This window comes from Fragaria vesca, linkage group LG7 (assembly GCF_000184155.1).
Source record: "Fragaria vesca subsp. vesca linkage group LG7, FraVesHawaii_1.0, whole genome shotgun sequence".
In the NCBI taxonomy this organism is placed as follows: domain Eukaryota; kingdom Viridiplantae; phylum Streptophyta; class Magnoliopsida; order Rosales; family Rosaceae; genus Fragaria; species Fragaria vesca.
In genome coordinates, this window is record NC_020497.1 from 4,889,079 (window position 1) to 4,916,887 (window position 27,809).

Here is a 27,809-nt window from a genome sequence, read left to right on the forward strand (position 1 = left end):
AGTTGCTACGAATCTTTATCAAGGGCAGTGCCTCAAACCCTAGACATGAGTTTTCTATTCAGTAATTCCCGAAAGTTGGGCCTGTAAGAGAAAGGACCCTTTTGAACCCAATTCATGTCGAACCCAATTAACTATAGTTGATAAATGGCGGGAAACACCTTCCAACTCGCCTTATCAGGGTTTTCCATTCACTATCAACCTACCCAAAAAAAAAAAAACAAAGACCGCCGCCTTGCCTCCGCCGCTTCCCCAAGGTGAGATTTTGAAGCCCAAAAAATTACCATCAACAAGACCAAAACGCAGTCGTTCGATCATAGAGCCGCCCTTTATATCCCAACCCACCACTCTCCTCAACCTCTAGTACTCTCTGCTGCCCCAGATTCGAAGCTCTCATCTTCACCAGGTACTCCATTTCCTTCTTCCCAAATCCATAATCTTTCCCCAAACTTGTTAAACTCTCATGGGTTTGATGGATATGATGTTGAAATAGTAAAAGGTTTGAGCAAGAAACTGTGTATGGCATTTGAAACTTGAAGAGGGCCCTAGTTCTTGTTAAAGCTTTAGCACTGTGACTTTCGCAACCTCTTCTAAATCAAAAGAACAAAACCGCCGGTGGGTTTGAGCCCTCCGGTGGAAATGGGTCGTATGAAAAGGCGTGGGTTGCATTCTAATATTGAATGTCAATCTAGACTGCTCCCAACATTTTTTGCGGTGCAGCTTAATTGATGCACTGTCTCTACTGCCGTCACAGTTTCTTGCATTGATCGAAAATCTTTGTGCTGATCCACCCCCATGATTTCGATAGAGTTATTGTTTGTGCTATTGTTTTGATGTAGGTTGTGCATTGTTGTTGTTTGTAGAAGTGGATTGGGTAGTTAACAATATGTTTTGGTGTTGCGAAAGCGTGTGACCTAGAAGTGTATGAAGGATGAGAAACGTTTGAGTGAATGTTGGTTACGTAGCTAGTTAGTTAGTAGTCAGCTATGGATACATGTAGATTCGTAGCTGGTTTTATTGAAAAGGGAATCTAAGTTCAGTATTTGCTTTGTTGTCATAATTGAGAGAATTAACCGTTGTATGAGCTAACTAAAGGAGGCAATATTGTTTGATTACTCAACACTGAACCTTGAATTTATATTGCATTTTTTTTAGTTCCAGTGGTTTTGGTCACTTGGTACTGGGTATTGACATACCAGTGCTCTATGGTTTTACTATACTTTAGACGCCAGCAATTTGAGTTACTTGAATTACTTGACATACCAGCAATTATAGTTTTTTCCTGTGTGTGCGCAGCTTATTTACTTGAGTTACTTCTCCGTTTACTTCTTCTCAATCTCAGTCACAAATCACAACTCACACCATTGCGTCCATCGCCTGTCGTTGTAGCCAGAGCGGTTGCCATTTCCTATAGCCCGCGCCATCACCCGTAGCCCACATCCCTAGTCGGCCAGTCCCCACTTGGCTACTTCCCCAGGTATGGCTCAATCGGATTGCTTATAATCTGATCGTGGACAGAACAGGCTTCAATTCAAAAGCCATCATATTCATATTGCTTCAATGTTGCTTTGCTTCGTCTATAACTAGAGTTTCAGTTTTAGAGTTTCTGTCGATTTAGGATTTGTTGATAATATTAACTTGATTAGGATTTGTTGATATAGAATATTACCTTGACTAGGATTTGTTGTTATGTAATACGTATTTGGATATTTATTACTCATATTAAGATTTGTTGTATGACCTTACGTCCTTACAAATGAATACACATCAGCACAATCGAAATCTGTATGGTCATATTAGCCTTACCTAGTTCAGTCCAATTCATATTAGTCTTAACTAGTTCAGTCCAATTCCTCATGGGTATCTGCTGAACCTTAAGATGTTGATCTTCTATAATAATTGAGTTCGATATCATACTGCTTCTATAATCCTATATTAATTTGTACTGATCTCATAGTCTTAATTTGAAAGCTTCTTATACGTCTTAACTTCGATATGGATGTGGATTTAGTCTTATTATATGTAATATTAAAGTGAAGTTGTTGTATTACACAGAATGTTTGATGAATAAATTGATCGTGTCAAAAGTCTAGATCTAAAAATTTCTTGCACCATCGAGCAAATTTTCTATGTATAAAATTAGCCCATGTGACATTTCTATCGTGGCTCCGCCACTGTAGATGTAGATCGTTAGTTTCTGTTTCTGGAACTTGGGTTTTATTTAACTGGTTACATGGGTCAGTGCTTTCGATGAATTGAATGATTGAACCTGTTGTTCATTAGAGGAGTTTGGGTTTCTTAATGTTCTGAAAATCCCTCTAGTATTTGAGTTTTGTCTGTTACAATGTGTTGTTGTCTTTACATTTCTAATTTAGTTTTAGTACGAGGTTTCAAACTTCTTACCTTTTCTAGGTATATCCTAATAGTTGTTGTTTTGATGATAATATGATTGTTGCAAGATCTCATGCGCAATTCCGCTTGCAACTTCCTTGTTTTCGATAAATTGACTGTCTTCCAGATTCAGTGCATCCACTTTTTGGTGTTGCAATGTCGGCTTTCATTGCGATTCCTTGGGTACTAGTTTTATCTTGAGAGCTTATCTGGGCTTATTCTCATTTATTAGTCTTATGTTTCTTTAGGCTAGAATTCAGGCATGGTTAAGGAAGAAAGGCCACAGATTACAAGGAGAGCAACCAGGTCCTCCACTTTGGCTAAAACTGTAGTTGAAGAAACAGATACAAGCAGTCCGTGCGGAAATGACACATCTGCGGTATTCTAATGCATTTTTTTCCTTGTCTAATTATTTGTCTTTTCTAGATTTTGATTTCTATTTGATCCGGGATAAGTAGATTTCCTCATCTTTATATGATGCTTGCTGACGGGGCTTCAGCTTTTATTTTAGTTCATGTTCTTTCATGTATTGTTTCCACATTTTCTATCATGTTTGCTAGTTTGAGCATGCAATATCATTGTAACTTTGTCTTTGTTCAGTGATTCTTGGTCTTGTTTGTACTTTACTGTTGCCCACTTGTTGTGCTGGCTTGCATTGTGATTCCCAGTTGCTGCTCATTTATCATCTTAGTGTTTTTCTTGGCTAGAATTCAGACATGGTTAAAGAAGAAAGCCCAAAAATTACAAGGAGAACAACCCGATCCTCTGCTTTGGCCAAATGTTCAAACAATGTAGTTGAAGAAACAAATGCAAGTAGTCAGCAGCAACTGACTATTGATGACCTTGTGATTGGAGAAGAAGGTGAGTCCTTTAGCTTCAATGATCTGGTGTCTAGTTTTCCTAGTAGAGAGAATCAGATCAAGGAGCTTGTGCATCTTTTGGGGCCGCAGAACTCTCCCATGCTTCCTATATTTATCTACGGAGGCTCTTCCACTGGAAAAACCAGTATTGTTCTACAAACATTTAGGCATCTTAAACGACCTGTTGTTTACTCAAGCTGCCTTACCTGTTATAATCCTCGAGTTTTATTTGAATCCATATTGAATCAACTGTTCCTTCACCGAAAGAATGCAGAAAACGGTTATTCTAGTGCAAAGCGCTGTGAAAAGCCATCTGATTTTGTGAATTTTCTTCGCGAAGCCTTGGTTAGCAGTATCGGTAATCCTCAGGGACAAAAGTCAGGCATATTGAGTAGCAAAAGGTCAGGAAAGGCTAATGGAAATATGATCTACTTGATTTTTGACAATGTGGAGCGTGTCAAAGGGTGGGACAAAGGTTCTACTGTGTTACCTTTGTTGTTTAATCTCTGCGATACTCTGAAAATGCCCGAGGTCGGTCTTGTCTTCATCAGCAATACCTCACCGGATACATATGACTCTAACATGGGCTATGTTGAGCCTAATCCACTATATTTTCCTGATTATTCAGATGATGATCTCGGTCAAATCTTAATCAGAAACCAAGCAAACAAAAAGCTGTACACCTCTTTTCTCAGGTTAGAATATTTGTTTTGTTTTTCTTTTTCTCTACTCTCATATGTTGCTTTATGTATTATCTAATATTGAATCTATTTTTCTTGCTAGTGTTGTACTAAGGCCTTTCAGTAGAATTACCAGACAAGTGGATGAATTGTCTAGTGCTTTTTCACTATTATTCAGAAAATATTGTGAACCTATTACTGATCTTGGGGTTGTTCCCAATGAAGAAATGAAGAGAAGGTTGTTTAGTCGTTTCCAGCCCCATATTGCTCCTTCACTGAATGAGATATTTAAGGTATCAACTCCGCCTTCCACTGAAGTTGAAGCTACAGAGAGAAAGCCGAAGGGTAGCACAAGGAAATCTGGAGGTTATGAAGTTGTTGACCAATTAGATTTTCACATGTCTACTTCTGCCAAGTATCTTCTTATTTCAGCATTCCTTGCTTCAAGAAATCCAGCTACCCTAGATGCATCATTGTTTGATTCTACTGGAGGTTCTAATAATCGTAAACGAAAGAGGAAGTAAGTGTATTTTTTGTTATTTCTCTGAAATCTAAAATCATTTTAACAAGTCCAAAGTACCAGTAGTAATATAGTTTTTGTGACTGTAGTTGTAAACTTTCTGGTTGTCACCTGCTACTGAAATAGGATACCAAAATCTAGTATTGCTACAATATTTACCCCTGTGATCTTTTCATACAAGTCTGACCAAACTAAGCTTAAATATGTGCTTTTAAGAATGAAAAGAAGCATATCCACCTGCCTGGTCCTGTTATAATGTATCCCACAGTATAGTTAATGAATGCTTTAGTCTTTCTTTCCATTAGGTTGTATGCAAGAATTCTCTGTAGAAACTTCTGGCATGAGTTACCATTAGTACATAATCTTAATAATTTAAGATTCTCTTTTCTATTGTCCTAAAAGAAAATCTTAGCAAGTTCTGATTAAGCCGTTACCAGTTTAATATCATTATGATTTTCTTTCACTTGTAGGCACTGATTTCTTTTGAACAATGCTTCTTCATTATCAGGGTCTCTGAGAAGTCAATAGAACAGAAGGAAACTGCAGAACAAGAATTACTCATGAAGGGCCCTGGAACGTTCCCAATGGAGAGGTTACTAGCCATATTCCAGTGTATTACATCCGTGGTGGAAAATCCACTTGATGATGAGGAACAAGCGCAGGATGGGTTAGGGATTCCAGATGGGCATAATGGGCTCATGTCTGATGTCCTTTTACAACTGACTAGTCTCTGTGGTGCAAATTTTATTGTCAAAGGAGGAAGCTGCCCACTGGAGGGCTCAACTCGCTATCGTTCTACAGTTACTGAAGATATGGCCCTGCAGGTACATTTTGTGCATCTCATATTGAAATTATACACAAGTTTGTATTCTGAAAGACTGTAACTCTGTAAGATAATGAACTCCTGTTGAATTGTCCAACATTTGTGTATACTTGGATTGCAGGTGGCAAGGAGCATTAAGTTTCCTCTCTCAAAGTACTTGTACAGAAGATGATTGGTCGAGTTCTAAGGTATCTGTAACATTGTTGTTGATTTATTTTCAAGGATGACATAGAAGTGTCAGATTGTGTAAGTTGTACATCATTTTATCTCGATGCTTTTATTGTCTATTATGAAATAAAACAGAATTAGGATATTTATATGAGACTGCCAGTTTACTACTTTGCATAGTGAACATAGAGCATTACTTAAGGATATGATCATAAACCAAGGACTGCCACTACCAGGAAATAGCTGAGGAAGCAACCATAATATGAAAGATGTGACGAGGAAATCAGGGTAGATCGCACAACTTTAATGTGGGAGGACTTTTTAATTTCTGGGTGCCTCAGATTCCGTCATAAATGCCATCTTTAGAGCAATACCGCGTTGATGCTTTACTTCAAGTCCAATTGGAAGTGTTGACAAACTAGAAACAGTTGGAATGAGAGAGATTGAGAGGGGTTGACTCTAATAACTCTCTAGGTCCAGAGTCCTATCTTTAGTGGTCCTTCATGGGAGGTGGATCTACAAATTTTTCTTTGGTCATCAGTCTCTACAGGGAGACCTAATCTTCTTTAATATGTGGATTATGAACACTTCACAATAACTATGAGAGCTGTGGGCAAGAATCTTACTACATGGGAGTTGGGATTTGTTATGAGAAAGACAACCGATATATTGATTTTGATGCTTAGCACTATAGTCTTCCTACCTTGACTACTTTCCCTAATAGGTTTCTAATATGATGCTGGACCTAATTAATTTCTTCTTCTTCTTCTTCTCCATCTGTTCAACTACTTAATTCATTTCATTAGAAGTGTCTATCTAATTTATTAAAAAATGGGGAAGTTCTTGTTTCCCTTGTAGGTTTCTAATATGATGCTGAACCTAATTAATTTCTTCTCCTTCTATTCAACTACTTAATTCATTTCATTAGAAGTGTCTCTATCTAATTTATTAAAAGATGGGGAAGTTCTTGTTTCTTCTGGGATGTGTCAAACCAATCCATCATTTAGGTAATTACAATAGGGTACTTCACCTGTTTGGGTAGAAAACAAAGAAGCATGCAATTAGTTCACCCAGAAAATGAAGCTTGTCAGATGCAGATGGGTTTTGACCTAAGTTGCACGGACACGGCGACACAACACGGCACGACACGACACGGCCACGTGGCAAAACTCAAAAATTGAGTTTCTGACACGGCAAACAAAATTATATATTTATGTATTTTTAATAAATAAAAAATATACTAAAATATGAAATAAGTTCATTACATTATCAAATAAAGTTCTAAATTCAATCTATTTCATAACTATAAAAAATAAGTCAAGTGCATAACTAATAACAGTAAAAGCAGCAGACCTCTAGCACTTAAAACATAATATTAAAGAAAAACAAACTTGAGCAGTAGCTTGTTTTCAAACAGGGCAATCTCTAGCACAGTAACACCTAATAGACAAGAAGATGAATTAGTATAATTATCATATCTATAATCCATCCAAATTTGTTATTTCATAATTGATCTAATATAAAATGAATATAAAATTTACCTCTCATCTTCAAGACTCCATCTCATCATCAACTAGCTCTCTAGCATAGTAGCACCTAATAGATAAGAAGATGAACTAATATAATTATCATATCCATAATCCATTCAAACTTGTTATTCCATAATTGATCTAATATAAAATTAATAGAAAATTCACCTTTTTTTTTCGTCTGAAACGCTGATGTGGTGTGTCACAATACCGCGTCGAGACCGGTCAACGTGTCCGAAAAATCAATTTTTTTAGACACGCCACATCAGTGTTTAGATAATTATGAATTATGAGTATTGGAAAAGAAAGCACAAAACTTATTTGCAGTGTTTGTTTATTAGGCGGAGGGGGGGGGGGGGGGGGTGGGGGGTTGGGAACATCAGTGAATTATTTTTTCTCATGCAATTTGATGAAAAGAAACTAGACTAAGATGTTACTGAATTCCTGCAGCAAGAAACTGTCGGTGTGTGCATGTTTTTGAAACCATAGTAAAAAATTTCCTTGATTTTCTTATGACAATATACAAAGTCATTCTCTTTGTCTTCTTCTGTGTCTTATAGCGAATTAGTGTTCATCTACCTTCATCCACTCTATAGAAATTTTGTTTCAAAATAGTTCCGAGTGTGGGATATGTTTTTTTTAAAAAATTATTAAATAACTTACACCCTCATATGTCAATGAGGTTTGAACTTATGACCTTAAAGTTGTTAACTAAACACCTTAACCAACTAGATCACAGCTCAACGAGTGTGGAATATGTTATAATAAGAAGTCCCGAGTGTGTGGGATATGTTATAATAAGAAGTTCTCACAAATGTTATGTACAAGATAGAATGCAGAACACATACCAAGAGAAAATTGACAATTTTTTAAGAGCCAAAACCGAACTTGCGACTTAATTAATCTTTCATTGTAGAGAAAAATATCACTAAATCAATAGCTAATAAGAGATCATTATCGAGTTTGAAGATTCCTAAAGTATATAGATGGAGAGAGTAGTAGAGCAACCCACAGTATGTCTTGCTTGATTTGTTGTTCATGAGGTGGTGTCTCTATTTGCATTGATGTACGGCCTCCATTGCAGGTAAACAAGGGTTAACCTGACAAACTTATGTTCTTCTCTAAAAGAAGCCTATACGAGTTTTCTTATTTTTATTTTCCTTATCATAGATCTAAACAGAAACCTCTAGGCATTCCCCCACCCAGCTGATCTATATGAAAGGCATGAGACACCGATTTATCATAGTGATGAGAGGTTGGTTTACCACTGGTAAGAAGTTAGTCTACTACCAAAATGGTCTTATTTTCTATTGATCAGAATCAAGATCAGACCCTCCAAGTGATTAATAAATCTAGCTGAGATGATGAATGCGACGAAAGCTTTGATCATAGGTTCTGCAATAATTCCAGTTATGGTATGCACTCAGAAATTAGGAAGTGCCAACCTAATAAGTGAAGCTTGTCAGGAAGCACATGTAGATGTTGACATTGGTGATGGAGATGGTGCTCCAGCTTAGCCAAGCAGCAGACCTAAACTGACGGTGGCGGAAAACCTTCGGCAGTTCAGCGACCACGGTATATGACTATATGTACTTACATGATAGGTACTAGGGGATTTGATCTCCATCACCACCTCAAATTTCGGTGCTGCAATTCCTCAAAGAGGCTAGCAGTCACTAGCTAGCTTTTCCAGAATTGATTTTTTGTGTTGGGGGTTAGGTTGATGAACTAATCAGATGGGTTGATAAAGTCAAATTGGGTCTCAATCATGAATGAATGAATGCTACGTGTTTGTGAATCGAAGTTTTCTTCTATCAAGCTTAGGAAATGTGAACTGTTAGGACAGAAAACAATGTTTATCGGGGTTTTTTTTCGAAGGATATAAAAACATGCAACACGTTTGAAGTACAGTATTTATCGGTTGCCTAGCTCGGCTTTTAATTTTGACTCCTTAGATTTTGGTTGTATTGAGAAAGTTTAACAGCTTCTTTATATTTTTTTTATGAAAAATCTTAAGACACCAAAAATTTGTACCGAATATTAATACCAAATGATGTGGCATTTGCCATGTCATCAATCTTCCTATTAAGGAAGTGATGATATGGAATCATACAATTTTTTATATCTAATGAAAAAAGAATAAAAAGATAAAAATATATAAACCTAAATTCTTCTTCATTAGAAAGAAAAAAAAAATTATCTTCTCCTGTATGTTCGTCAGCATCTCTCCAATTTCTTAGGTGTTTCACTGTTTCTTATTGGAGCCATTAAAAGCCATCTATTTACTAGAAGTTCTTTTCTCTTCTTAAAATTATTCTTCTACCATATGAATGGAAATATTGAATTGAAGAATCGATATATAAGATTCTCAATGTGCTATACTTATTCTGCAATTCGTTTCATCTGGTCATTGTTGAAGAAAAAAAAAAAAAAAAGGGTATCCCAAGACCAATTAGTAATCACCAGACCACCCACTAATCCATATAGTTTTTTCGATCAGGCACTAATTTTTTTTTTTTTATCAGGCACTAATTCATATAATTGAATGCAGATCATCATTTCCTCTTGAAGAAAGCGACGACCTTTCAGAAGGTTTAGATGTTATTATGGAAATAAATGTTTCGATTTTATTGATTTTAAATCTTTTGATATATAAAACTAGTAAAGCATTTATTGTTTTCTAATATCTTTTGATAAAAAATTAGAAAAGAAAATCCATCTAGTTATTCTTTCTAAATATAGTTGATGAGTTGGCATATGTCATATCATTTGGTACATGATTTTGGTATGAATATTTGGTGTCTCTAGCACTACTCATTTTCTACATAGAGTAATGCAAGCTACATACACCAAAATATTTTACCAAATATAAATCCCAAATGATGTGACGGAAGCCACCTCAACACTTTTATTTATGAATACTATTGACATGGATTGTAACTCATTTAGAACAATTTATGAAACTGTTTTATTTACAAATAAAAAAGACAATAATTACCAAAAAAAAAAAAGAAGAAGGAGGAGAAAAAGAAAACAACAAAAAAGAAGAACCCTAATTCGCTAGCTAGCCGGCTAGCCCCATGAATCATTCCTACATATTCCCAACACAATTGAAATTGCCACTATGCAATTCCATGAGGTTTCACGGATTTGCAAATAAACAGATTGTTTGTATATAATGAAAGAATATGTACGTGTTTTAACCATTGGGTAAATTGAGATTCACAAAACCTGAAGAAAGAATTCAAATTTCAATTGGACTTTCGACTGAATAATGAAAAGTGATAGCTAGGTTTTCATTAGGGGAAGCTAATAGGTAGAGTTTGAGCACTAGCTCTAAACATAGTTCAATTATTCATGAATTGGGGTAGTTTTAGACTAATGAAATCTACGAACAACACCAAATGAAACTGCTAACAGTTTTTTACATAGAAGTATATATATATAAATATATATATATATATATTTTAGAATAAAGAAGTATAATTCTTTTGAAAATTTATAATGAAATAAAAATAATAATTTTTGAAATTCAAATACATGCAGGAGATGATATGGCACTGCCACATCATTTGGGATATACTTTTGGTAGAAAATTTTGTGCTCTCAAGCATTTTTCTTCTACATAATAGGGAAGCAAAACTCAAAATCTCTAAAAATTTTGTATATCAAATCTAACAGCTTTCTTATTTTAAAGATTTAAATATTTATTACAACAACAATCCTCATTTATTACAATATAATAATAAGTATATAAATATAAAAGTTTATTTTTTAGAATAAATTATGTTTTCTTTCTTATCTTTGAGCCTAGAAGAATGTGCGACATTCAATTCTTCTTTCTCTAAATATTTTTAAAGAATCTGTAAATATAAGAAAGCAAAGCTTCTCTTTCATCTTTTCCCCTATTTTAGGGAATGAGATAAGGAAGTTGTTGGAGTGGAAAATGACCCAATATTCCTCAAAATAGAGAAAATCAAAGAATTTAGGAAATCTGTTGGATTTGCTCTTAAAGGCTTCTGTTTATAATTTTATACATGTTAAGTATCTGGAAGAAAAAAATGTTTGTCGATCGGTTGCCCTTAAACGAATTAACTAAGGTTTTCAAGAAAAAAAAAAAAAAACAAGAGATCGGCTTCCGTCCATTCTCCGAAATCAAGCTTGTTCGGTGGCGCCCAAAGCCGATCATGGCCTCGCCGGTCTATATTTCGATCATGCATATTGAATGAAATTGAAATTATTGTCGAAAATTAAATATATGTTGCTTATATATCTATGGAAGTTCCACATTGTCACTTCGATCGTATCATTAGGCCATGGGTTCTCAACTTTTTCATATATGTTATTATCATCCAATAGTGACCCATATCTACCCACTCTTTTCATGTCGATAGTCACTTTAGTGGTCTTAACTTCGCTACTATATCATCAAATCACAATAATGATAACCGACGATATAGCTTATATATGTACTTGAAGTATAGTGCAGCATAATTGCATGCATAAAGATTAGATTTTGAGAGGAATTCAAGCTAAATATTGATTAGTTAAAAGAGACATAATTGAAAGTTTTTTCCATTGTCACTTTGTATATCATTAGGTTATAAATTTCCATTATTTCATGTTACTATCATCTAAAAGTGAGTTAGTGATCCAGTTTACCCACTTTGACATAGTTCATCATCGCTACAGTGACATTAGTTTTTGCTAATTGCTATACTGTGCTCTTCCAAGTTGAACTGTTGAAGATTCAAAAACACTACTAAACTTCAGCCCCAAAACAGAAAATGAAACCTGTACAAGGGATTGATATGCCAAGTTTCCTACATATGCATGTATATCCAGAATTTGGCAGTGGTCTGTGAATTTGTTCAAAAAAAATTTAAGGGCATGCATTACCTGCATTCAGGTGAGCAGTAGTGACATGGTGAGATCGATAGAGCTCTCTATTTTATATGCAACCGTCTCTCCTGCATTTTGACTTTTGTTCATGTCCACTTATAACTGCGGAGACATCGGCGCGCATTTTTTGATATCAGAACAGCATTAAAGGATGGGAGGGTCAAACCTGTGAAGAAGCAAGCAAGCAATAGAGAATCCCAGAATTGTTTTTACTCTAGGGTACAAGAATTGGCTAAGTCTATGCAGAATTGAGGATAAAGATAAGGAGAAAAGAAGGGTTCAAAATATGAAGTCACACAAGAAATAAGGGAAATAAATTGTGGGTGAGTTGCTCACCCAACCCTAACCAAAAAGCTCTCACATGAAGAACCCCATTTTCATTTACTTTCTTCAACCTCTCTCCCTCGCTCTCTCTCCCAGTTAATTTACAGAAACAAGCCAATGAACTTTCTTCAAGTTCATTTCCAATGCTGTTCAACAAAACCATATAATCAAAACAACTCATAATCTCATTTTGTGTTTAGTGATATGTGTTTGTTGGACCCATATTCTTTTGCACCCCCCTGCTTTTCAACTCTGCTCTTTCTTCCTGGTCTCTCTCTCTCTCTCTCTCTCTCTCTCTCTCTCTCTCTCTCTCTCTCTCTCTCTCTCTCTCTCTCTCTCTCTCTCTCTCTCTCTCTCTCTCTCTCTCTCACACACACACACACACACACACACTATCTCTGTCGACTTAGTTTCTCAACTAATCTCATTTACTTCTTCCGCCCTATATTGAATGCTCCCACAAATTAAAGGCCCTTCCTCCATTTCCAGTAAAATTAGGTGTCACCCAGGTTATTTTATTCGCTTGTGTGATATACAGTGCATATGAGAGGAGAGAAGCCAGTGGTTTTCTTTGTTTTTTGATGCAGGCCATGGCTGTTTTGGCCGCTCTTAAAAGCTTTCAACGACCTCTGATGGCATTTATGGTCCTCTGCTGTGCTGTATTTGAAGCTTAATGTCAGTGTGTGTGAGAGAGAAAGAGAGCGCAATGTCAAGGACCAGTCTGGCCTTAGTAATTGCTTCTCACCTATAAAACCCTCCTCTCTATTACACTCCACTTTGTACTACATCTATCCTCAACCACCAAAACTTCCTCTTCATCTCCACCACTCCTCTCTGCTACTTCCCTTCTCATTCCTCTCCTTCTTCTTCTTCTACATTTCTCCATACTACCTTAGATCCATCCCAACACACTCTCTTTTCTCCCTTAACCCTACTTAGGGTTTTTCTTGTTTCGCTCCAGCAGATTCCCTGCTTCTAATCCTTCGAACTTTCCCCCAATATCTACATTTTCTTTCGGGAAAATCTTTCTGAAGAAAACCCAAAAGATTTTGCTCTTGGCTGATTGCATGCATTGACATTTTCCTTTCTTGTTTGTTTCGGGTTTGGTTGAGACTTGGTGTACAAGTTAACTATGGAGATTGGTACTGCCTTGCTGTTATTCACGGCCGTCACGGTTTACCTACTTTGGTTCACCTTCATCTCACGGTCCCTGAAGGGTCCACGTGTCTGGCCATTACTGGGTAGCCTCCCGGGTTTGATCGAGAATTGCGACCGGTTGCATGACTGGATCTGCGATAACCTACGCGCCTGCGGCGGCACGTACCAAACTTGCATCTGCGCGGTTCCTTTTCTGGCCAGGAAACAAGGTCTCGTGACCGTCACGTGCGACCCGAAGAATGTGGAGCACATCCTCAAGTCCCGGTTCGACAACTACCCGAAGGGCCCCACGTGGCAATCGGTGTTTCACGACCTCCTCGGCGAGGGGATATTCAACTCCGACGGCGACACGTGGCTCTTCCAGAGGAAGACTGCCGCGCTGGAGTTTACCACCAGGACGTTGCGCCAAGCGATGGCTCGTTGGGTTAGCCGAGCCATTAAGCAGCGTTTCTGCCCGATTCTCAAGGCGGCTGAGCTCAAAGGCGAGCCGGTTGATCTCCAGGACTTGCTGCTTCGACTCACTTTTGACAACATTTGTGGTTTGACTTTCGGGAAGGACCCGCAAACTTGCGCTGCGGGGTTTCCCGACAACAGCTTTGCCTCTGCTTTTGACCGGGCGACCGAGGCGACACTGCAGCGGTTCATTTTGCCTGAGGTGTTGTGGAAGGTGAAGAAATGGCTAGGGCTGGGAATGGAAGTCACGCTGAGCCGGAGCCTTGTGCATATTGATGAGTATTTATCCAATGTGATCGCTGCACGTAAGCTGGAGTTGCAGAGTCAGCAGAAGGATGGGAACCCACATGATGATCTGCTGTCAAGGTTCATGAAGAAAAAGGAGGCCTACTCAGACACCTTCCTCCAACATGTGGCGCTCAATTTCATCCTAGCTGGACGTGACACGTCATCGGTTGCGTTGAGCTGGTTTTTCTGGTTAGTGACACTAAACCCTATTGTTGAAGAGAAAATATTGCGAGAAATTTGCACCGTTCTAATTGAGACACGTGGCGAGGACGTTGCGAGTTGGTTAGAAGAGTCGTTGGAGTTTGAGGAAATTGACCGATTGATATACCTCAAAGCAGCATTGTCCGAGAGCCTTAGGTTGTACCCTTCTGTACCCCAAGACTCGAAGCATGTTGTGAGGGATGATGTCTTGCCCGACGGGACCTTCGTGCCCGCCGGATCATCAGTTACCTACTCAATATATGCGACGGGGAGGATGAAGTCCTCGTGGGGCGACGATTGCCTAGAGTATCGTCCTGAGAGATGGTTGTCTTCAGATGGTAAGAGGTTCATAATGCATGACTCTAGCAAATATGTAGCATTCAATGCTGGTCCAAGAATCTGTCTAGGGAAAGACCTTGCGTACTTGCAAATGAAGTCGGTAGCAGCGTCGGTATTGCTCCGCCACCGCCTCACGGTGGTGCCGGGTCACAAGGTGGAGCAAAAGATGTCACTGACATTGTTCATGAAGTATGGTCTGATGGTGAATGTGCACCAAAGGGATTTAGGGCCTGTTTTGGGAAGGGCAAAGAGAGACATGGAAGTAAAGCTGAATGGACAGGACTCCATTGCCATCAAATGTAACGGCGGCGTCGGTGCTGACGATGGAGGTGGAGTGGTAGTTGGGGCAGCTTAAGAGGGTGGTGAACTGGTGGTGTTGAATTAGGGTTGTGAAAGAGGATATGTGTATTTATGTTGTGGACCATGAAAGATGAAGACACAGCACAATAGAGGGGAGATTGGGGAAGCAAAAGCTCATGTGGTTCAATTAAATGTTTGCAAATGTTTTGGGCCACAGCAACTTAACTCTTCCATTGAGCAACAGAAGGAGGTAGTGGAGTTTCTCACAATTTACTTAAACATTATAGTGTCATCTATCTTTCCCTTGTAAGCAAATCAAGCTTGCAAAATTTTATTACAATATTCTTTATGTTCTTGCTTGTTCAGATTTTCATAAATTACTTTTTTATCAATATTATTATTCATTTGCAAGACATTGTAATTTTGTTCTTGTTACATCATGTGTGGTATTTCTGAGCTGAAATGTACCTAATCTTGTTATGTACAATATATAGGGTTCAATAAAAATTTCCGAAAGTGTATGAAATGCAGAGTCTGGATAGAATTCATATATATGACCAGAGACACTGACTGTCATGATGTACCATTAAGCTTATTGAACTGTCAGGTCCTACTTGTAAGGCATATTCTTCAAGAGAATGTGTACCATCCAAAATATGAGGCCTACAAGTAATTGTTACTATTTTCTGTGAGAAAATTTAGACTTGGTTGCAAAACAATTTGCTAGAATCTAAATCACTTCCCAATCCTTGGCGTTTCCCCCTAAGACATCAAGGATTGAAGAGATTCTGATCCCAAACATGTTCCAAATTCTGCATAATCTATTCATGGATTCGAATGTGCAAAGTTGATGCATATGGAATCAAACTGCCAAGAAATCCAGTAAGAAAGAGCTAGGGAAGCTTGTACTATTAGCATTGTATGGGCAAAGCAAAAGGTTCATGGGTGCAAATTACCCATTAGTTCTCTACATTAATTAGAAGCATGAACTAAAATGAAAGACGGCAATAGCCTGTAAAAAAAGGGGGGTCACAACTCACAAGTGAACCCAGAAAGGGCCTCAGAAGTTTGTTACAAAAAGACTGATACAGGTGGTATCAAAAAACTCTAGTTCGGCAGACAGGATTAGCCCTTTCATGCGTTTACATTTCTTCCATCTCTTTAAAGTTTCATCTCTACAGTTACATGGACTGCAGGCTCGTCCATTCCTTTGATTCTTGCATTTCTCACGGTTCTTTAGTCGAGAACTTTCTCTCCAGTTGAAAATAAGTTCCAGACTACTGTGCCTATGAGGTACAATACCACAGCTACCTTGAATACATCATCCCAAGAACCTGCAGATATGAAATCAATGTCGAGTTATTGAGACCTGAATACTGAAGTTCGAACACTCGCTACAGAACTGGAAATTAGAAACTGAGTGTCTAGAGCAGTTATATCTGAAGCATCAAACCGTACCTCGCTGGAGTATGTACCCGGTTGCTGCTGTACCAAAGACACCAGCAAGAACTCCTGCTGTGTTAGACAGCCCCAGCAATACTCCCTGCAATTGATATTAACAAGTTTAATTGCACAGGTTCCATAATACTACAGTTCTTTGGTAAAACGTCTTTTCTCTTTTTAATTTTTCTTTAATCTTGGGAGGCAATGTTCAAATCTTCAGTAAATAATTTAAATATAAAACATGATCCCAGAAAACTATTCGGCTTATTCGCGAAACAAAGAGGGAACTGTTATCTATCAAAAACAAGCAAATACGGACGATACTATTTGATAAAAAAAATAGCGGATGAAAAAAATAGCGGATGAACATCGTTAACACATGTATGACTAGCCATATCATTAAAATATGTTCCGCTATTTGATAAAAAAAATAGCGGATGAACATCGTTAACACATGTATGACTAGCCATATCATTAAAATATAGCAACTCACACTATAGCGAGGTCCAATGTCTTGGTGATTTGAATAGAGTCCAGATTGTGAGAACGCATCAGCTCCCTATCAATAGTAAAGGAAGTGAGAAATACTTACCAAAAACACATTCTGGGAACACTCAGGAAATTTCAAGCTCAACTGTATTTGATAACAGTGCTTCTACCTGACTGCATGCCATGCATAGTACTGCCATAGCAGGTGTCTTGACGCGGCTCAGCTGAGTAAGGAAAAAGGCTGGTCCCAGAAACCCAATCGATTGCATGATCTGCAACATTAAATGGATTTGAAGAAGCTTATCTTCCGTAAATAAAAAAAACCGGAGAGAATCAGCACCTAAACCACAATTTGATATTCCAATCAGTGTCGGTCCTTGCCTTACGAACTGTCGTGATAGAATAACCTTTGGAGACAAGTGTATCTGCAATCCAACCCCCTATATTTGCAAATATAGCCATTGTCAACCATGGCAAGACACAGAGTAGCCCAGATTCAGTGAGGTTGAACTTCAAAACCTGAAAAGGGAAATGAAGATTAAAAGAGAATTCAAACTTTGATGACTATCATGAAATGTAGTTAAAATTTTTCAGATGGACAGGCTGTTGTACATCATGCACAAGAAGGTAATAATGAGAAAAAGATTAGTGTTCTCCACTTCTCATACTTAAACGATTTGAGTCTCAATTTCATACAAATACCAGATATTAGCAGATAGGACATGCTGATGAGTTGCTAAAATCTGTGTTATGTGCATGTCTATGCAAAACAGTTTTGGAGAAATCAGTCCCTTACCTGATTGTAGTATGTAGGCATCCATGTCAACAGAATAAAGGTTCCCCAATTGTGGCAGAAGTGGGAGATTATAAGAGCCCAAACAGCTGGCTTTGATAAAATTAGTTTCCAAGGAATGACAGTAACAGGTTCCTTGGATACATTGCCACCTAGGATAAGCTCTTTTTCCTCTGCACTAAGCCCTGGATCTTCTTTTGGTGTGCTATATGCCTGGTGATCCAATAAATAAAAAGTACTTTCAGAGCTAAATATTATGGAGTTAACATAAAGTGAGCTGAGATCTGTTTATGCATTTCTTTTCTAATATCATGTCTAGTACAAGAGTAATTTATCGTCCCTGAAGATCACCCAACACCAGTCAGAGCACTTGAACAAGTCAAAACAATAAACTTTAATCACATACCATCATGATTCTGAATACATTGTGATCTAGAATCAAATTTTACTGGTCTTTTTCCGTTTAATTAGTTATGTTTTTTTCAAGTGAGTGTTTCTATTATATATTGCATGACTAAACATGACATTATGTTCATGTAAATCTCTATATCTGAAAAGATTAATATTGTTCTTCAATTGTGTACTACCGACATTAAATATGTAAATTTGAAGATTTCCGATGAAAAATAGTTGAGGGAAGCAAGACCATACTTTGCTCAGCCATAATGCAAACCAGACGCTTCCGAGGGAGCCAAATGAGTAAAACACAGAGGGCCATTTAAATTGCTGGATAAGAATGGGAGAAACAGCCAACCCAGTGACAGAACCAAGATACATGCCACTATATACTAGTGAAAGTGCTCTGCTTCTCTCTGACACTGGAATCCACTTAGAGAGTATATTGTTCATAGCAGGCATAGCAACACCCTGCAACAAAAAAAGGGAAAGAAAAGATCTTTTAAGCACTGAAAATTCTGAATTTCACTCGCCAAAGAAAATTTCTGTGTCAGGCAGCTAGCAAAGACACAATATGTATTAAATGACAAAGAATAGTCCGATGTTAATATTTTTCCTACTAGCCAAAATAAAAGTTTCCTGTGCTAAACTACAAAAGAAAATTGACTCAGCTAGTGTCTGAGTAAACAGTCAAATACAAATTTTTCTCAGATTTTTCAAGTTTAAGGACCACTTCAACTATACTGTCTTACTTTAGCTAGTTTATTTACTCATATTTTGTTTGAAAAGCTAGATGAGGAAATTTTAAAGCAAAACTGTAATCATACTTAGTTTCTAATGGACTGTAGCTAAGGACTAGAGATCCAAAGCTTAGCACTGGACCATACGAACCTCACCAATCCCCATAAAAGCACGCATAACAAGCAAGAAAGGAAGGCTTATTTTTGCAGCAATTGGTGTCAAAACTGTCGCCACCGACCACCAGATCACTCCAAAACCCAATACACGCTTGCCGCCAATTTTGTCTGCCCATATGCCTCCAAGAATCTATATTCAAAGAAATGAAAAATCAATACAATATAAGCAGAATCTCTACACCTTTGTGTACGAGAAAATCAACCACATGCATATATCGTATATGTAGCTTGAACACAAAAATATATGCCAGATCAACTGATATAACCATAAAATGACACTAGATGCCTATTAATGTGGTTATAAGGCATTGACCACAGAAAAGTAGTGCTAAATCCTTTGGCCAGACTGTAGCAAACCTGAGTTAGTAGGTAGCCCCAGAAAAATGAGGACTGAATCAAGCCAACTGTTGCACTATTCCAGTTGAACTCCTTGGACATGGGAAGTATTGCAATGCTCATATTCACCTACAATACATATTTGATAATGTCAGCAGAGTAAATAGATCATCTTCTTTAAATTCAATATAGGCAGTGTCCTTTTTAGGCATGATATAGTGTCTTGAATAGGAAATTGCCATAGTAACTTGAATCACCGTGTAACTATGTACACACAACAAACATGTGTGAAGTATTAAAGACTATCTTTAATCAGAGAAAGACTCACACGATCCATGTTGCACAGTAGAAATGCTGCAAAACAAAGGAGCACAATCACCCAACGTTTAGGAATCTCCCACCAGGCAGATGCTTTAAACACCTTTCCATCTGCCAAAACAGCTTCACCTGAGGGTGTCAATGAGTCCACCTCCGTTTCGGTTATGTCAATATCCTCTGGCTTGTAATCAGCACGGATCCTGTTAACTTTAACATTCTCAGACTTCTGGTATTGCCAGTTATCAAGCTTATCCAGCTTCCTTGATTGTATGAAACTTCTGAAAGAGTGATTTGAAGAAAGATAGCCTTTGCATGTTCCTATAGTTCTTTGCTTAGTAACGATGCTCCGGCACCTTATACCAGATTGCAGTGACATTATCCAGTTGCCTTCATCATGCAACAACCGCGTGTTTGCATCTGAAGAAAAACTGGCACCCAGATAAGGGTTATATGAGTTTCTAGATATAGAAAAATTGGCCCTTGGAGTACATAAACTTTGGTAGAACATTTTCCCCTGAAGCTGTTGACGGTCTCCTTTATTATGAACAACAGCGTGGTTGGTTTGACATACTCTTCCTGCCAAAAATTTAAAAAAAAATACAGAAACTTCAAAAAAAGAAGAAAAAAGGATATAGCCTCGGAAGCATCACATTGTAAGCTATTGTCTTTACACCACGAAATCATCCAGACCCAGCCTAATACATTCTATAAGCACAATTACTGCAACTAATGCATAATTTACTTCAAACAAGTATAAATCCATAGCTCACAAGCAACGTGGTAACAAGTACAATTGATACAAAGCTACACATCATCAAAATCATCTTGATATAGGAAAACCCAAGTACCGAATGATGCAAAGCTATACACTTCAATATTAGACCTGGAAAATTTTCTTGAAAAGATTCAGAATTTTTGAACAAGTGCTTCATTAATCACAGAAGAAAAATTCAGACTGAAAATTCAAACAACTTAACCGGTTTATCTCCAAAACTAAAAAAATAAAAATAAAAAAATCAAAAGCAGTAGCAGCATGCAACTGAACTAAAACTCTTCATCACCTCACCAAACCAATCCGAAATATAAAACAATCAAATCAAACAACATGCATGCAAATAATTCTACTGACTAAGATTAAATCCACAAAATGCAGTAAAATTCAACACGATAAAATTTCAGGATAAGGTTACCTGAGCCGATAAAAGAACCGAAATTCCGATGCGATATTACACTTCCGATAGCCATTTCTGTACAACTTCGCAATCCAAACCAAACCAAAACCAAGCTCAGTTGAAATATCAGAGTTGAGCACAAACGAAGCTAATCACTCCATTTCAGAATTCCGAGTAGTACTGCTATGACGCCGTTTCGGAAGTGTGGACGTTTCTTGCTCCTCGGTCGTTATCGGTCCTCTGGAGCTTGAGAGGATAACCAGAGAGAGAGAGAGCCTTTTCCTCACATAAACATCACTCCCAGATTTTTCTTCTGATTTTTATTTTTTTATTATATTATTTAGACTCGCGGGAAAAAAATCGCAGTGGGCCGGGCGTTATAGTCGAAGAAAAGACGGGTCGAGAGACTGACACGTGGGCTATCATCCTCGTGAAGATGGAAGCGGAAAGAGGGAGTTGTCCGAAACGCCCCTGCATGGAAGAGGGGGATATTCGGCGGCTTTGGAAGGGTTAAAGGGTGGTTTAAGAAACAGAGAGAGGGTGTTTTGGAGATTGGATATCAACTACACCTCACAATCGCAAAATGTTCTATTTGATTTTACAGAAAAATAAAAATTGGAGAATATTTGTAGAGTTGCTATTTTTGTTTAATTTCTTGCCGCATAATTCTGGCCAACGTGGTATATTCATATACGTTCTACGTTTGCATCAATCTTGTGCAATACGTGCCCCTGAAGAAGCTGTTTACAATGCACTTGGGTATAGATTTCGAGGTTTTACATTTTTTGGTTGATAATTCTTCGTCAGAAAGAGTATAGTTGGCATGTTATACATCGGAAATGAAAATGGGTTCTGTGGAGTACGAATTCTGTGTATAGTACTGTATTGGTTAAATGGTAAAACTGATATCGAGGGGGATTTCACACTGGATATACAGCCAAGGACAGAATTGAGAGGCAATGGAGGCGTAGATGCTGTTTTGTATATCTAAGATGTTCTAAAATGAAAACTTCAAATATGAGGCCTGATGTATCAAAAATAACAAGAAGAAGATTTACGATTAACCAAATAAATAACAAGATGTTTTATGTTGTGAGAATTATGTTAATAAGATTTCTTCAAATCAATTTCTCAAACATTGTAGGAAATCAATCATTGCTGAGAACAAAGAAAACAATGGGACGAAATACAATTACAGATGATGATTTTCTTAGCAACAATGAGTACCTATGGTGGTTTCTATGTGCAAATTCAGTATAGGTCCAATGACTCCAGTACACGACGAGCTTGGATATGAAGGGCAGTTAGTCTTTGCTCTGGATCAAGAGTTGAGCCAAATTGACTGGCTGCCCATATCAGGGAAGCAGATTTCTCACCCAAAAGTCGCCTTATGTCTTCATGTACAGTTGCCAAGGGGGGTCTGTCCCTCCCATTTACATGACCTATGAGTAGCAGCAGGAACTCTCCACATTTCATCCTAATCAGAACCGATAGGTGTTCTTTAGTGTGCTTGAATAAGATGTAAGGTCCTAGATTAACCAGATAGCCTCATGACTCATGACTCATGACTCATTACTCATTACTAATCCAACTTTCTAACTGTGTCCTATGCCTAGCATAAAGAACATGTTTTCTTAAGATATCCAAGATTTCTAGACTGATCTCATCACAAGCCTAGAAATAGCAGTACTGAAGACAAATGCATAGGGAGTAAGAAACCAAGTAGAACACACAGAAATCATGTGGTACCATAAAGCTTTAGTGGAAAACAAATATATTCCGCACAATATCTATCGAGAAATATTTTCATCTCAAAGAATTCACCCTCCATCCACAACAATTAGCAGATTAAAGCTTCACATGACAAACAAGGATGGTGTCAATAACCCCTCAACAACAAATAGCCCAGAAACATCTGTACCGATGATAGATATGTAGGGATTACGCAGGAGCGCACACAGAAGTCATGTGGTCACCATAAAGCTATTAAAAAACATTCACATTTTTCCCTATAACTATCAAGAAAAACATATCATTTTCAAAGACTTTGTCCTCCTAAACATGGATAAAGCCTCTCATGGTATCTCAATTTAGTGAAACCATCATCTTAACATTAAATGCAACATAATGTACAATGGAAGTTAGCATAAGAAAACAATCCATCATCAAATAACGAATAACTAACCTCAGATTCTCATCAACCTGCTTATCTCTTATAAGCTCTGCAACTTCCTCGATCCCATTAAGTTCCTCAAAGTCCTGAACATCACACCATTACAATCAAAGTTCAAAACAAGAAACAACATTCACAAAACCAACCACACGGACACTGCACATACCATTTGATTATCCGACGAATCCAACATAATGGCAGTCAAAGCATCCAAACACACACCCTGCTCCGCCACTCCTCTACTAGGCAATATATTCATCAACACCTAAATTCCATCACTCAATGTCATCAATCAATCAAATGTTCATTTCGGCATTTCGGCTACAAATAGTTACCTGAATAGCCTTGTGCTGGTGAGCCAACACCGCGCTGTCCCGATGAAGCAAACAGCACCCTTCCAAGACCCGAAGCGCAAGCGAAACTTCGGAATCAGTCGAAGGAGCTGTGATTTTCAGTGGCTCCACGCCGAAAATGTGATCCAGATTCCTCACGATCTCATCCTCCGCCTCTTTCAGCGAGTGTTGAAACAGCACCGGCACCACTGCAATCCAACAAAATCAAATCCTAACCGTCAATAATCACAGAAATTTGATAAAAATCTGAAATTCGAAGGGCCGAGATTGCGAGACCTTGAAGCTCCGGAATCGATTGGGTCTGGGAGAAGAGGTTGATGGTGGAGTCGGACTCGGCGACGGATCGGAGGAACTTGAGGAGCGAGCGGAGGCCGCGGACACGGAGGAAGGAAAACTCGGCGCGGACCTCCGTCAGGCCGGTACGGAGAGCGAGCGTGACTTCGCGGTAGACTCGCTGGGTGGTCAAGGAGTTGACCAGATCGCTGACGGCGGTGGAGGGTGAGTCTGATTGGGATTCCGGCGAAGGCTTGGGTGTGATTCCCTCCGTCCATTGGGGCTTCTTCAAGTACATTATAGCTCAGTCTCTAGTCTCACCCGAGAGAAATTTTACTCGTCTGGTTTCTCCAAAATCGTTATAGGCGTGCGCGCCAAAAACGACCTGCCGTTTCACTTTCCCAAATGTTTTTATTTTATAAATTTTTGTTAATATGTTCGCCGGGATATTCAGAATGCAAATTTCAGTTCCATTCTCACACTTGGTAATGATTAATGAATTGGACTGTATTTACCGGATTAGTCATGCAAAATACACTTATAATTTATATGGTCATGTCATTCACGTACGAACTTAAAAATTAAACAACTTTTCTGATTGAGTTCTCTACAAAATGACTTTTTTTTTTTAGTCAACAGGAACTACAAAATGAATAAAATATATATGAGTGACTTTAATCATTATGTTACTACAAAGTTATAAATGTAGAATGGAGTTCACTCGGTGTATGTGTTCAAGTTCAACACTCTTTTTTTTACTAATTTCTGTCAAGTTGAATGTGCATTATATTTCGGAATGTTATTTTGTGAGCACAACTTCAAAGTACTTTAAATTATTTAAGCCTGTTTACATAACCTTAATATGTACATTATAGAGTACGTGGGAAAATAATTATACTATGGTCACACAAACAATAGAAGCTCATCATGAGGTATAGACAGATCAAACGAAGATGAAAAATGGTAGAGTGAACAAACTACTACAGTGTTGCTGAAGAAGAACCATATATGGTACGTACGTACGATGACAACTTGACATACGTACATACTAGGAAACTAAAGCTTGTACTGGTTCACTATCGTCTTCCACTCAGAGGAAGCCTGCATGCATCTACTTCAATTCTCTCGGAAGCTCCAAGACCTAAGATGCATAAAATCATAAATTCATCATAATCACGATGATAAGTCCATATAATAAAGGGAAAATTCCAGGGTATTCGTATGAGAGAGAGAGAGAGAGAGAGAGAGAGATTACCTGTTCGTTGTGATGAACTTATTAGGCTAGTCTGTTCTTTAATTGCCTCATGATCAAAGTGATTCTCAGATAAAGTTGGTCGTTCAGAAGATTAAAGAACTTGTAGTATGCATATCTCCATGACTTATTGATAATCAAACTGCCACAAACGCCCCAAAATCCAACAAAAAATCCAAGCCCTACACTGATGTAGAATCCTTGTGTGCTGAGTCCATCTTCTTCTTCTTCAGTTCCAGGGTTCTCGACTTGTCGTGGACTGGATTCAGTATCTAGAGAACACGACCTCTCAAGTGGAAGTCCACAAAGCTGAGGATTTCCAGCAAAATACGAGGCATCGTAGTTTTGGAGTTGAGAACCCATTGGAATCTTTCCAGAAAGGTTGTTGTATGACAAGTCCAAATAGCCAAGACCATATATCTGAAAAAGACTTGTTGGAATTGAGCCATGTAATAGGTTTCTGGATAAATCAAGGGAATCCAATGACTGCAGCTTTCCAATATCATGAGCTATTTGACCTGTTAAATAGTTTCTTGACAAGTTAAGAGAAACCAGCCCAACAAGACGAGTGATTTCACTGGGAATTTCTCCTGTCAACTTGTTGCTCGAGATATCAATACTCTTTACAAGTCCCAGAGTACTTCCGTACCTGGACAATGTTCCTTTCCATGTGATGGTCATTTCATCATCATAAATCCTAGCAACATAGAAAAGGTATTCATTGTTTTCACCATCATAGCTAAGACTTGGTCCATTATTAAGTTTGTACTCGTAACTGATCGTTAAATCAATTAGATCTCCACCTTTAGCCATAGCAGTCAAATTGTTCAGACATTTTGGTATACTTCCAGAGATGTTATTGATTGACAAATCCAAAATTTGAATGCTAGTGAGATGACACAGTTGTGATGGAATGCTACCATTGAAGAGATTGGATCGAAGGATAAGTATGACCAAATCAGGAAATCGAACCCCTAACCACTTAGGTATAGGTCCTGAAAATTTATTGTTTTCAAGACCTAAAGCTCTTAAGTTTGTGCAATTCTCCAAGGAAGGAAATCCTCCCACAAATTTGTTGCTATCTAGTTTCAATGACTCAATCGAAACTAAGTTTCCCATTGTGATTGGAATTGTCCCAGAAAATGTATTGTTACTCAAATCAAGAATGATTAGATTTTCTAAATGTGTCCAGCAATCCGGAAGTTCCCCAGATAGATTGTTGCTTGAGAGATCAAGAAATGTTAAATTGCTGACACTTGGATCACACAAAAAAGAAGCTGGCCCTGAGAATCTATTGTTAGAGAGGTCTGCATTTAAGAAAAGTATTGAGGACACGATTGGACCTTCCAATAGGTTCCAACTCAAATTGAGTTCAGGGTTGTAAACGAACTCAAACCTCAAATGTTCCAATGTTCCTTTTATTTGATTGCGAGAAAGATCCATAGATGTTGCCTTATGAGACCATTCCCAGAACCAACTTGGAAGGTTATCAGAAATTCCAGCATCAGATATATCAATGTCTAATACTTTCTTCTGCGTCTGAAGCCATTGGGGAAAAGAGGGACCCATCGTGCAAGACCTCAATGCTATTTTTTCCAATTGGAAAGGAGGAACCCAATCAGAATGGACGTTAAAAGATAGCGAGTTATCTGATAAATCCAAAGCTATCAATCTGGACAGTTGTGAGAAATGAGTTTCTGAAATTATCCCTTCTAAAGAAGTATTGGCCATTTCGATCCACTCCAATTTAGACATTTGTCCTATACTTTCTGGTACTCTTCCGATCAGTCCAGTGCCTGAAAGAGATAATCTCTTCAGGTACGGAAAGGTTGTATGATTAGGCAACCACCCAACAATGTGATAATTCCCTTGGAGGTCAAGAATCTCTAATGAGCTTTGCGCACAGTTTGACAATATTTGAAAAATATCATAATATCGTCCACTTAGATTGTTGGCTGCAAGTGCCAAATATCGCAAACTACATAACTTCGAAAAGGAAAGCGGGAACGCCCCTTCAAGGATATTATATGAGAGATCAAGGTGTGCAAGAGAGCTCATGTTTCCAAAAACATCAGGAATTGAACCACTTAACTCGTTATTCACGAGGTTAATATCAACAAGGCTGGTATTGTAGTTGCACAACCATTTGAATACTGAAGTCGTGGCAGTGAGATCTATGTTGTAACTAAGGTCAACACTAGCAAGAGATTTGGAAGAATTTATGTGAGAAAGAGTGGAAAAGACTGGAGGAGGAAGGGAACAGTAGCTCAATGACAAATTTCTTAAATTGGGGAGCTTGTTTATTGTTTCCGGCCAATCAAATATGCTACTAAGATTACTGTAACTCAGGTCCAAGTATTTTAAAGAAGAAAGATAAGGGAGCCAATTGAGGTCTTCTATTCTACTACCCCTATTTCCCATGAATTTGAAATACTGCAAGTGTGTAAGATTTCCTAGTTGATATGGGAACTTCCCATCGAATTCAGGAAAAAAGAGATCAAGGTACCTCAAATAGGTAAGGGAACCAATGGATGTTGGAAATTTGCTCCCTCGGAATACGAGTTCCAATACTTCTAAATGCTGTAACTCAATTAGTTTAGGACTAATCGTACCTCTCAAATATTGATCTCCAAGATGAAGTTGAGTAACATGGCCGGTTTTGCTGTCGCAATAGACTCCTTGCCATCTGCAACAGTCTTGCTTTTGGGCTTCTCTTCCTCCCCATGAAGACAGTAGTTCTTCATCGCCGCCATGACCAGTGAAGCCTCGTTTGAGAGCAAGGAGTGCTTGTCTTTCCCTCTCTATGCACCTCACGTAATTACCATCTGAATTATTGAACTCAAGGGACATTGATGGGCCAATCTTGATATGTAGTAGTAGCAAAAGCAGCATATATGCATAAACTAGCTGTTTGAGACAACGACCTTCCATCTCTCAATGATAACTATTAACTGATCTAGG

At 38.1% G+C, this 27,809-nt stretch overlaps 5 protein-coding genes across 5 annotated transcripts; 2 read left to right on the forward strand and 3 right to left on the reverse strand.

Moving 5' to 3' along the window:
* The first annotated feature begins 201 nt into the window (after nucleotides 1-201).
* Nucleotides 202-5,443, forward strand: LOC101296602 (origin recognition complex subunit 5-like). Its single transcript, XM_004306723.1, has 7 exons — nucleotides 202-403; nucleotides 1,340-1,474; nucleotides 2,637-2,767; nucleotides 3,096-3,943; nucleotides 4,032-4,448; nucleotides 4,957-5,272; nucleotides 5,393-5,443. The coding sequence occupies exons 3-7, from the start codon at nucleotides 2,651-2,653 to the stop codon at nucleotides 5,441-5,443; spliced, it is 1,749 nt and encodes a 582-aa protein (XP_004306771.1). The 5' UTR covers nucleotides 202-403; nucleotides 1,340-1,474; nucleotides 2,637-2,650.
* Nucleotides 5,444-13,121: 7,678 nt separating this feature from the next.
* On the forward strand, nucleotides 13,122-15,312 carry LOC101296893 (cytochrome P450 86A2-like). The gene has a single exon (XM_004306724.1). The coding sequence runs from the start codon at nucleotides 13,327-13,329 to the stop codon at nucleotides 14,986-14,988; it is 1,662 nt and encodes a 553-aa protein (XP_004306772.1). The 5' UTR covers nucleotides 13,122-13,326; the 3' UTR covers nucleotides 14,989-15,312.
* A 516-nt stretch (nucleotides 15,313-15,828) lies between these two features.
* Nucleotides 15,829-21,026, reverse strand: LOC101297182 (probable anion transporter 2, chloroplastic-like). The gene is made up of 11 exons (XM_004306725.1): nucleotides 20,816-21,026; nucleotides 19,636-20,201; nucleotides 19,329-19,436; nucleotides 18,946-19,101; nucleotides 18,310-18,525; nucleotides 17,662-17,871; nucleotides 17,247-17,384; nucleotides 17,036-17,137; nucleotides 16,870-16,935; nucleotides 16,392-16,476; nucleotides 15,829-16,267 (listed from the first exon to the last, which is right to left on the reverse strand). The coding sequence occupies exons 1-11, from the start codon at nucleotides 20,868-20,870 to the stop codon at nucleotides 16,170-16,172; spliced, it is 1,800 nt and encodes a 599-aa protein (XP_004306773.1). The 5' UTR covers nucleotides 20,871-21,026; the 3' UTR covers nucleotides 15,829-16,169.
* Nucleotides 21,027-21,830: 804 nt separating this feature from the next.
* Nucleotides 21,831-23,924, reverse strand: LOC101297478. Its single transcript, XM_004306726.1, has 5 exons — nucleotides 23,600-23,924; nucleotides 23,306-23,511; nucleotides 23,137-23,235; nucleotides 22,983-23,056; nucleotides 21,831-22,274 (listed from the first exon to the last, which is right to left on the reverse strand). The coding sequence occupies exons 1-5, from the start codon at nucleotides 23,892-23,894 to the stop codon at nucleotides 22,049-22,051; spliced, it is 900 nt and encodes a 299-aa protein (XP_004306774.1). The 5' UTR covers nucleotides 23,895-23,924; the 3' UTR covers nucleotides 21,831-22,048.
* Nucleotides 23,925-24,872: 948 nt separating this feature from the next.
* Nucleotides 24,873-27,698, reverse strand: LOC101315391 (probable LRR receptor-like serine/threonine-protein kinase At4g36180-like). The gene has a single exon (XM_004308320.1). It carries the CDS (start codon nucleotides 27,696-27,698, stop codon nucleotides 24,873-24,875), a length of 2,826 nt encoding a protein of 941 aa, XP_004308368.1.
* Nucleotides 27,699-27,809: the final 111 nt, after the last annotated feature.